Source organism: Eimeria acervulina, genomic scaffold (assembly GCF_000499425.1).
Source record: "Eimeria acervulina Houghton genomic scaffold, Eah_scaff288, whole genome shotgun sequence".
NCBI classification, from domain to species: domain Eukaryota; phylum Apicomplexa; class Conoidasida; order Eucoccidiorida; family Eimeriidae; genus Eimeria; species Eimeria acervulina.
Genome location: NW_013549915.1, coordinates 18,046 through 28,045, shown reverse-complemented (window position 1 = coordinate 28,045; position 10,000 = coordinate 18,046). Strand labels below are relative to the sequence as shown.

Sequence of the window (10,000 nt, the reverse complement as noted above, 5' to 3'; positions counted from 1 at the left end):
GGCTCTAGAAGCTAAGGGACAGAGCCGCCCATGAAATAGAAGCGCTTTGTGGGGACAGAAGATTGAGAGGATATCTCTTGCTGCTTTAAATGCATCTTGCTGCTGCAGCAGAGCAGCAGCACCTGCTGCATGAACACCTAAGGGGCTGCTGGACCTCCAAAGCATTTGCTGCTGCTCCTGCTGCTGTTGCTGCTGTTGCTGCTGCTCCTGCTGCTGATTGTCAAAGGAGGACAGGTCTCCTGCAGTGAGAGACGCAGCAAAAGGAGACACTCCCTTGAGTAGCCCTAGGGGACAGCAGGCCGAGCCTGTGTTCTTTTGCTGCTGCTGCTGCTGCTGCTGTTGCAGTTGCTGCTGGAGCTGCTGCTGCAGTTGCTGCTGCAGCTGCTGCTGCTGCGGCTTCATATGATAAGCAGCAAGAACTAGAAGCAGCAGAATATGCCACAGAGAATGTATGAAGAAGGGCCGAGCTGTCTCTTTACAAGGAGACGCATTAAATAAGCGCAGCAGCAGCAGCAAATATAAATTAAAAGGCAGACAGCTAACTGGATACATCCAGCTTGTTACTTCTCCCCACGCAGCAACCTGCACATACACCCCAAAACAGAATCTATGCCCTCCTGCTGCTGCTCCTGCTGCTGCTGCTGCTAAGCCTGTTGCTGCTGCTTCTAAACCTGCTGCTGCTGCAGCAGCAGCAGCATCTTTCTGCTGCTGCTTTATGCATATATATATACTAATTTATCTATACATATATACGGTTAAATATAATAAACAAACGAAATATATACATATACACAAATATATATAATATTTATTTATTTATTATATATATTTATTTATTTATTATATATATATTTATTTATTTATTGATGTACATTATATAAATAACAGATGCTATAATAATACAAATGTTTATTAAGAAGGGCTTAAAAAGATATATTTATAAATATCTCACAAGTTCTTCTGCACTCTTCGCTGTACTTTGATATGTTTGTTTGCATGCAGTGTTCATACAAATGCATATTATAATTTACAGATATATATTTGTTTATTACTGTATTATTATAATATATAATACATAAATATGCAGTGTATATACAATGTAATATCTATACATTATTATATATATAACATATATTATATATATTATATAGTATATATATTGCATATATTATATAATATATATATTATATATATATTATGTACAATACAAATAAATACGTATATATATGCATATATAGATATAATATATATATATATATGTACATATATACATATACATATATATACATGTATATATATATAATATTATATATATATACAATTAGTTGTATTAAAGATACGAGTGCTATGTCTTAAAAGACGAATCTTACAAACGGAAGAAGAAGAAGCGCTGCAGTATATCGGTTGCATAAAGAGAGAAGCTGAGGGGTATTTACAGAAGAAGACAGCAAACCAAACATTTTATAGCCTCCTCTTTTATAATCTGCTGCATGCAAAAAACAAAGACAGAAAAAATGAGGGAACTGCCAAACATATTGCAGAAAAAAACACAAAGCGCTGCCTCCGCTCAGAAGACCCTCCTACAAACAAACAAACAAATAAACAAATAAATATATTAAATTAATTAATTAATTAATTAATTAATTAATTATATTAATTAATTAATTAATTAATTATATTAATTAATTAATTAATTAAATATATTAAATAATTAATTAATTGGTTAAAAAATGAAAAAAATTCATCAAGCAGACAAAAGGAGACAGAAGAAAGAGACAGATAAAGAGACAAATAAAGAGACAAATAAAGAGACAAATAAAGAGACAAATGAAGAGACAAATAAAGAGACAGATAAAGAGACAAATGAAGAGACAAATAAAGAGACAAATAAAGAGACAAAAGGAGACAGATAAAAGAGACAAAAGGAGACAGATAAAGACACAAATAAAGACACAAATAAAGACACAAATAAAGACACAAATAAAGAGACAGAGACACGGAGAGGAGACAAAAGGAGACAAATAAAGAGACAAATGAAGAGACAAATGAAGAGACAAATAAAGAGACAGATGAAGAGACAAATAAGGGGACAAATAAAGAGGCAAATAAAGAGACAAATAGAGAGACAAATAAAGAGAGAAATAAAAAGACAGAGACACGGAGAGGAGACAAAAGGAGACACAAGAAGACAAATAAAAGGACGAAAGGAGACAAATAAAGAGACAAATAAAAAGACAAATAAAGAGACAAATATAGACAAATGAAGAGACAAATGAAGAGACGAAAGGAGACAAATAGAGAGACAAATAAAGAGACAAATAAAGAGACAAATAAAGAGACAAATAAAGAGACAAAAGGAGACAAATATAGACAAATGAAGAGACAAATAAAGAGACAAAAGGAGACAAAGAAAGGGACAAATAAAGAGGCAAATAAAGAGACAAATAGAGACAAATAGAGACAAATAAAGACAAATAAAGAGACAAATAAAGAGACAAACAAAGAGACAAAAGGCGACAACATACGCCTGCAGCAGACCATCCAATGAGCAGCGGGAGGGCCCCTACGAGGGCCCCTACATGAGTGCAGTAGGGCGTTCGTGTCTTTAGCTGCGTATACACCCCAGCGTATAAAGCAATAGTAGCAGCAGCAAGTGCTGCTGCAGCAGAACCCGGGAAGCAGAAGTGCAGCAGCAGCAAACCAGAAGCACCAACACAAACAGAGTAAGATATGCAAGAGGAGACACTTAAGACGCCGCGAGGGAGAGGCCTGAAAGAGACAGCAGCAAACACACACCACATCATATCTCTCTCGCTGCTGCTGCTGCTGCTGCTGTTGTTCTTCCTGCTGCGGCTGTGCTCCCTACCAATAGTGCCGTTGCACTTGCTGCTGCTGCTGCTGCTGCATCTACATCTGCTGCATCTACATCTGCTACATCTACATTTGCTGCATCTACATTTGCTGCATCTACATTTGCTGCATCTACATTTGCTGCTGCTGCATTTGCTGCTGCTGCATTTGCTGCTGCTGCATTTGCTGCTGCTGCCTTTGCTGCTGCTGCCTTTGCTGCTGCTGCATTTGCTGCTGCTGCATTTGCTGCTGCTGCCTTTGCTGCTGCTGCATTTGCTGCTGCTGCATTTGCTGCTGCTGCATTTGCTGCTGCTGCTGCATTTGCTGCTGCTGCTGTTTACCTGTTTTTAGTTCTTATCATCTTGGCGTCTCTGTGTCTCTCTATAATTTGATTTGCAGAGTTTGCTGCAGCAGAAGTCAAGAATACCCCTACGAACAAAGCAGCAAGGGGCTCAAATCCAGCAGCAGCAGCAGCAGCACCTGCTGCTGCTGCTGCAGGCCCCCCGCCCCCTCCTGTTGCTGCTGCTGCTGCTGCTGCTGCGGGAGCTGCTGCCTGCTGCGCAGCAATATAACCCCCTAATGAAGAGAGAGACACAAGCAAACTCAAGCGCCCTTTGCTGAGGCTCTGCACACACAGCAGCAGCAACAGAAGCAGCAGCAGCATAAGCAGCAGCAGCAGCAGTAGCAGCAGATAGATAGATAGATAGATAGATAGATAGATAGATAGATAGATAGATAGATAGGTAGATAGATAGATAGATAGATAGATAGATAGATAGATAGATAGATAGATAGATAGGTAGATAGATAGATAGATAGATAGATAGATAGATAGATAGATAGATAGATAGATAGATAGGTAGCTGGCTAGCTAGCTAGCTAGCTAGATAGATAGATGCATAGCTAGATAGATAGATAGATAGATAGATAGATAGTAAGAAAATAAGTATAGATAAATGCTAAAAGATAAAATAAAACAATAAAGATATTATAACTGCTGTTCCGAAGACAAGAGCGTGTCAGTACCCAGTAGGCTGCTGCTTGCTGCAGCAGCTGCTGCTGCGGCTTCCCGCGAGAAGGCGATAAGGCAGGCGCAGCAGCAGCACCCCCTGCAGCAGCAGCCGCAGCAGCAGCATTTGCTGCTGCTGCTGCTGCCGCTGCTGCTGCTGCTGCTGCTGCGTTTGCACCGGGCTCAGTTGTTACAAGAGGACTGCCACCAGCAAAGACTGCGAAAAGACGATGAGGGATGCGCATGCCTGCTGCTGCTGCTGTTGCTGCTGTTGTTGCTGCTGCTGTTGCTGTTGCTGTTGCTGCTGCTGCTGCTGCTGCTGGCATAGTAGCCTGCAAAGAGGAAGCAGCAGGAGGCCCTAAACAAAGCATGCCCCAGGAGGATCCCCCGCTGCAACCGCTGTCGTTGCTGCTGCTGCTACCGCTGCTGCTGCTACTGCTGTTGCTGTTGTTCTTGCTGCTGCTGCTGCTGTGCAACATCGAACTATCTGTTGTCATCTGCAGCAAATCATGCGCATCGTCTCCTGTCTCTAAACCTCTTCTTCTTCTACCTTCCACAGGGGGGCCCCCCCCTGGGGGCCCCCCTGTAGGGGGCCCCCCCCGACTGCGGCCCGTGGCCCCCAGAGGGGCCCCCAAAGGGGCCCCCAGTGGGGACCCTTTAGGGGCCCCCAGAGAGGCCCCCAGAGGAGCCCCCAGGGGGGCCCCCAAGGTTACCCCTAGGGGGGCCCCCAGGGAGCCCCTAAAGGGACCCCAGGGCCCTAGAGCAGCAAAGGAGCGGGGGGCTCGCTGCGACAGCAGCAGCAGACTCATGTGCTGCAGACACTAGAGAAGAAACAGAGAAAGTCTAGGGTTATAGCCCTCGAGAACAGCAGCAGCAGCAGCAGCAGCACCAGCAGCGGTTGCTGTTGCTGCTGCTGCTGATGATGAAGACGCCTGCAGCTTCTCGCTTTCTATTGCATGCAAAAGAAAAGGATAAGGGTAAAGCTATGAATTAAGCTTCTTTTAAGCTGCTGCCACCACAGCAGCAGATGTTGCTGCAGCTGTTGCTGCAGCAGCAGCAGCAGCTGCTGCTGCTGCAGGCAAGCGGAAGGTGGCAGTTGCTGCTGCAGCAGAAGCTGTCTCCTAAACATTAAGAAGGCTCTTATAATGCTCTATTAAAGAGCTCAACCCTCAGTTGTTGCTTCAGCAAAGAACCGTAGCATGCAGCAGCAGCAACAACAGCAGCAGCAGCAGCAGCAACAGCCCCAGCAGCAGCAGCTGGAGGACCGGCGACAGCAGCAGCAAGACCACCCACCGCGAGGCCACGGTATCAGAAGCAGCAGCAGCAGCAGCAGCAGCAAAAGCAGCAGCAAAACCTCTCTTTAAGTCTTAAAAGAGACAAATATAATTTAATTAATTTATCTATCTGCTGTTTCTTCTTGCTAGGGGCCTCAACTCTCAGGAGATAGCCGTGAGGGGCCCTTCGGGTGTCTCCTCAGGGGCCCCCCTGTGTGGTCCCTCCAAGCCCTAAACCCTAGACCCTAGACCCTAAACCCTAAACCCTAAACACTAAACCCTAAACCCTAAACCCTAATCTATACAAATTCATGGCTGTCTCTGCCTGCTGCTGCAGAATTGACATCAGCAGCAAGAGAGATCAACTGCATCTGTGAGTACACCCTTAGCAGCGGCAGCAACAACAACAGCAGCAACAGCAGCAACCGCAATAACAGCAGCAGCAGCAGCAAAACCAGCAACAGCAGCAGGAACAACAACAACAACGGCAACAACAGCAGCAGCAGCTGCTGCAGCAACAACAACAGGAGCATCATTATCATCGTCAGCTGCAGCAGCAGCAGCAGCAGCAGCAACAGCAGCAGCAGCAGCAGCAGCAGGGATGGCCACTCTGCGCTGTCTATGGGTAATAGCCTGCAGCAGATGCAGCAGCTGCGAGGGGCCCCCACCTGAGGGGGCCCCCAAGGGTACAGTAGAGACGCTGCAGCACCGCGCAGCGCTGCCGCTGCCGTCTCTTAGAGCAGCAACACTTAGAGGGCATAACAGAAACACTAAGCTTCCTGCTGCTGCTGCTGCTGCTGCTGCTGGGAAGAACAGGGGGACTCGCGTGCAGCAGCAGCAGCAGCAACAGCAGCAGCAGCAGCAGGGAAAGACACAAAACACGTCTGGAGACGGGCCTAACGCTCCTGCTGCTGCTGCTGCTGCTGCTGCAGGCAGCATCGATAACCCAGCAGCAGCAGCAGCAGCAACAGCGACGTCCCCGCAGGAGCGTCTTCTTGCGCAGCAGCAGAAAGGGGGTCTCCCTTCTGTTGACGAAAAGAGAGCAGCAGCAGCAGCAGCAGGGGTTACAGGAGGAGCAGCAGGGGCCTGGTCTAATGTTGTTGCTGCTGCTGCTGCTGCTGGCGGAGCAGCTGTGGGGCCCCACCCTGTTGTTGCTGCTGAGGGCTGCACTGCGCGGCTGCTCTTCTCCAGGGCTTTTCAATCAGCTGAGCACAGATGGAGACGCCTTGCTGTCAGTGCTGCTGCTGCTGCTGCTGCTGCTGCTGCTGTTGCTGCTGTTGCTGGCGGTGCTGCTGCTGGTGCTGCACCCACCTCTGCGTGCCTGTTTTCCTTGTTGCTGCTTCTGTTGTCTCCATGCTGCTTCTGCTGCTGCTGCTGTCTCTTTTCTGCTGCTGCTGTTGCTGTCCCCTCCCTGCTGCTAAACGATGTCTCTCATCGCAGCAGCAGCAGCAAATCAGTCCTGTCGGTTGCTGCTGCTGCTGCGGCGGCCTTGCTATCCTTTTGCCGTTGACCTCTATCTTGCCTTTGCTGCTGCTGCTGCTGCTGCTGCTGTTGCTGCTGCTGCTGCTGCGCTGCAGAGACACCTGTACACCCCACTGCCTACTGACGGAGAGCTGCTAGGCTGTTTCACCTGCCAGGTTTTGCTGCCTCCGCAAGACGACGTAACTTGTGCTGCTGCTGCTGCTGCTGGTCCGGGGTCCGCAGCAGCAGCAGCAGCAGCTGCTGCTGCAGCAGTGGACTGGGGAGTACCGCAGCAGCAGGAGCAGCAGCAGCAGCAGCAGCACTTATTCTTTCATGATGTGCAGCAAGAAATTCAGTTCAAAGAACCCACTTGGCCTTGTGGGCCCCTGCTGATGCTTGCTGTCCCCTCCCAGCAGCAGCAGCAGCAGCAGCAGCAGCAGCAGCAGCGGCAGGGCTCTTCAGCAGCAGCAACAGGAGCAGGCGGTCCTGCTGCTGCTGCTGCTGCTGCTGCTGCTGGTGTCCCATTTCACTGGGAGGGAGAGGCGCAGGGCAGCGTCAGTCGTGCTGCTGCAGTGGAGGCAGCAGCAGCAGCAGCAGCTGCTGCTGCTGCTTTCCTGTGGCCGGTGGCATTCGTCAGAAAGAGGATCGGTAGAGAAGGAGGAGGAAGCTGCTGCAGCTGCGGCAGCAGCTGCAGCACGGAGTTGTTTGCTGTTGCTGCACTGGCCTTAGAGGAGGACCTGCAGCCAGAGGAGACACTACCCCAAAACCATCAATGCTTTAGGTCTCTTCAGGTGCTGCTGCTGCTGCTGCTGCTGCTGCTGCTGCTGCTAAGAGTGCTGCTGCTGATGCTGCTGAGAGTGGTGTTGTTGCTACTGCAGCTGTTGCTGCTGAGAGTGCTGCTGCTGCTGCAGCGAGTCTCCATGCTCGCTTTTTGAAGTCCCCTTGCATGTACCGCAGCAGCAGCAACCCAATTATTTTGTTAGCTGCTTCTGCTTCTGCTGCTGCTGCTGCTGCTGCTGCTGCAGACAACAGCAGCATTCAGCTTTTTGGATGATCTCCTCGAGTTGTTCATCGCCACTTTGCCGCCTCTCCCCGCCCTACAAGCTGCAAAAGTGTCTCCTCCTGAAGCAGCAGCAGCAGCAGCAGCTGCTGCTGCTGCTGCTGCTGGCGGGGGTGCCAGTGCTTGGCGTGACAGGAACAGCAGCAGCCGCCACGGAGGCCCCTCCCCAGCGAGCGCAGCAGCAGCAGCAGCAAAGGACCTCTTCGGGGGCCCCTCCACTGCAGCAGGCGCCCCACAGCGTCGCAGAGCACTTGGAGGGTTTAGTTTGCTGCTGCAGCTTGCTGCTCCTTTCGGTAGACCTGCGGTTAGCGAGCTGAGGCGTTTGCTGCTGCTGCTGCGGCAGCTGCAGGCAGCACCCCCAGACAGCCTCTTAAGCATACCCGCAGATAAGACTCCTGCTGCTGCTGCTGCTCGCGCAAACCCGCAGCAGCAGCAGCAGCAGCAACAGCAACAGCAGCAGCAGCAACAGCAGCAGCAGCAGCAGCAGCAACAGCAGCAGCGGTTTGTGCTACCTCCTAGGCCTGTAATGGAGGGGCCCCCTCAGCCTCTCTTCAAGCTGCGGCAGGCAGCACTAATAGCTGTCAGTCTCACCACCGTCGTTGGAGTCTCCTTTGTTGCTGCTGCTGCTGCTGCTCTTGCATTGCTGTTACTTGTGCTGCTGCTGCTTTTGCTGCTGGTGGTGCGCCTGCTGCTGCTGCTCTTGGTGCTGCTGCTGCATGTGTAACAGCGGCCGGTGCTTCCAAAGGATTTGCTGCTGCTGATGGTGCGCAGAAGCGATTGCTGCTGCTGCTGCTGCGCTGCTATTGGTGTGCTGCTGCTGCAGCGAGGGCTGCCGGATGATGCAAGAGATGCTGCAGCAGGGCCTGAGCAGGTGAAGCGTCTCCTTCAATATAAACCTTATGGGGAGACAGCAGCAGCAGCAACAGATGCACAGACATGCCTTCGGCGGCTCCAGCTGCTGCAGTGGCGGCGGGAGCTAAAGCAGCAGCAGCTCAAGCAGCAGCAGCAGCAGCAGCAGGAAGCTGTCTCTTGTCTGGATTCACCAGGCAAGGGCGCAGCAGCAGGTGCTGCTTTGCTGCCTGTAGGGGGACCCACGGGGGAGAGCAGCAAGGATCATGCTGCAGCCGCAGCACCTGTTGCTGCAGCAGCACCCGCTGATCTGGCTGCAGCAACACCTACTGGTGCTGCTGCGCGTAGCAGCAACAGCAGCAGCAACAGCAGCAGCAGCAGCAGCTCAAAGAGATCCCCAAATGGGGCTGCTAGCCCAGGAATGAAAGGAGACAGTTCAGGGGGGACCCCCAGCCCGACCCCTCCCCACATACGAGGAGACAGCAGCAGCAGCAGCAGCAGCAGCAGCAGCAGCAAACGAGGTAGTGGTGGAGGGACAACGATAGAAGTTCATATAAAGGAGACATTTAGCTGCCAGCTGAAGGGGAGGGAAGACCTGCAGAGCGTGCAGCAGGAGACATCTGTTGCTGTCGGTGTTTAACCCAATTGTTGCTGCTGTTGCTGCTACTGTTGCTGCTGCTGCTGCTGTTGCTGCTGCTGTTGCTGCTGTTGCTGTTGCAGCTGTCTCCCCTTGTGCAGCCCATGATTTGCATAAGGGCGGTGTATTGGGAGCGCTGAGGTGTCTCCTTTTGTCTCCTTTATTTAAATGTGTCTCCTTTCAGGGTCAGGTTCGTCTGTGTTGTTCTGCTGCTGCTGCTGAAGTGGGGCTGTCTCTATCTTTTTGTGGGGTCTCTCGTCTGCCTTCTCTGAGCATACACCAAGCAGCAAGGATACAAAACAAGTACTCTGCTGCTGCTGCTGCTGCTGCTGCAGCTGCTGCTTCTGATTCTGTTGCTGCTGCTGCTGTGGTCGATGCGCCTGCAGCAGCACCAGCAGCATCCCTTTCTACTGCTGCTGCTGCTGCTGTTGCTCTTTCTGCTGCTGTCTCTACTTCTGGTTGCGAGCAGCAAACGGCTGGATGATGTAGCTGCTGCAGTGTGTTGTTGTTTTCGCTGCTGTTGCTGCTGCTGCTGCAGCATACAGGAAGGCGTGGGTGCTGCTGAGGAGACAGCAAATGACTATCAACCAGGGGGCCCCCCAACTGTCTCCATTCTAACGAGGCCCCCAGCCCCCTCCTTCGTCCTCTGCAAATATTTTATTCCTTCGGTACAAACACCTCCACTTGCAGGTACACCCCAACGCATGCATGCATGCAGCATGTTTACTGCGTGCATGCATGCATGCATGCATGCATATTGCATGCATGCTTATTTGCTGCATATTGTATGCATACATATTTGCTGCGTGTTGCATGCATTTTGCATGCATGCATTATTTGGGGCTTTGTTTACGGTGGGG

General features: G+C 50.3%; 3 protein-coding genes across 3 annotated transcripts in view; 1 reads left to right on the top strand and 2 right to left on the bottom strand.

The window, feature by feature from the left end:
• Positions 1-402, bottom strand: part of EAH_00030930 (cytochrome c oxidase assembly protein, putative) — a gene marked incomplete at both ends in the record, with an annotated part of 510 nt that extends 108 nt beyond the window's left edge. The window contains one exon of the mRNA XM_013396128.1: positions 1-402. This exon is cut by the window's left edge and continues 108 nt beyond it. Within this exon, the coding sequence (XP_013251582.1) occupies positions 1-402 (402 nt within the window).
• Positions 403-2,605: 2,203 nt separating this feature from the next.
• On the bottom strand, positions 2,606-4,668 carry EAH_00030920 (hypothetical protein; the record flags this gene model as incomplete). Its single annotated transcript, XM_013396127.1, has 3 exons — positions 2,606-2,609; positions 3,192-3,475; positions 3,877-4,668. 3 exons carry the CDS (start codon positions 4,666-4,668, stop codon positions 2,606-2,608), a joined length of 1,080 nt encoding a protein of 359 aa, XP_013251581.1.
• A 390-nt stretch (positions 4,669-5,058) lies between these two features.
• Positions 5,059-10,000, top strand: part of EAH_00030910 (hypothetical protein, conserved) — a gene marked incomplete at both ends in the record, with an annotated part of 10,976 nt that continues 6,034 nt past the window's right edge. Inside the window, 6 exons of the mRNA XM_013396126.1 lie at positions 5,059-5,164; positions 5,471-5,758; positions 5,877-6,364; positions 6,771-7,385; positions 7,620-8,234; positions 8,478-9,135. Of these exons, the coding sequence (XP_013251580.1) occupies positions 5,059-5,164; positions 5,471-5,758; positions 5,877-6,364; positions 6,771-7,385; positions 7,620-8,234; positions 8,478-9,135 (2,770 nt within the window). The remainder of the gene's footprint in view (positions 5,165-5,470; positions 5,759-5,876; positions 6,365-6,770; positions 7,386-7,619; positions 8,235-8,477; positions 9,136-10,000) is intronic.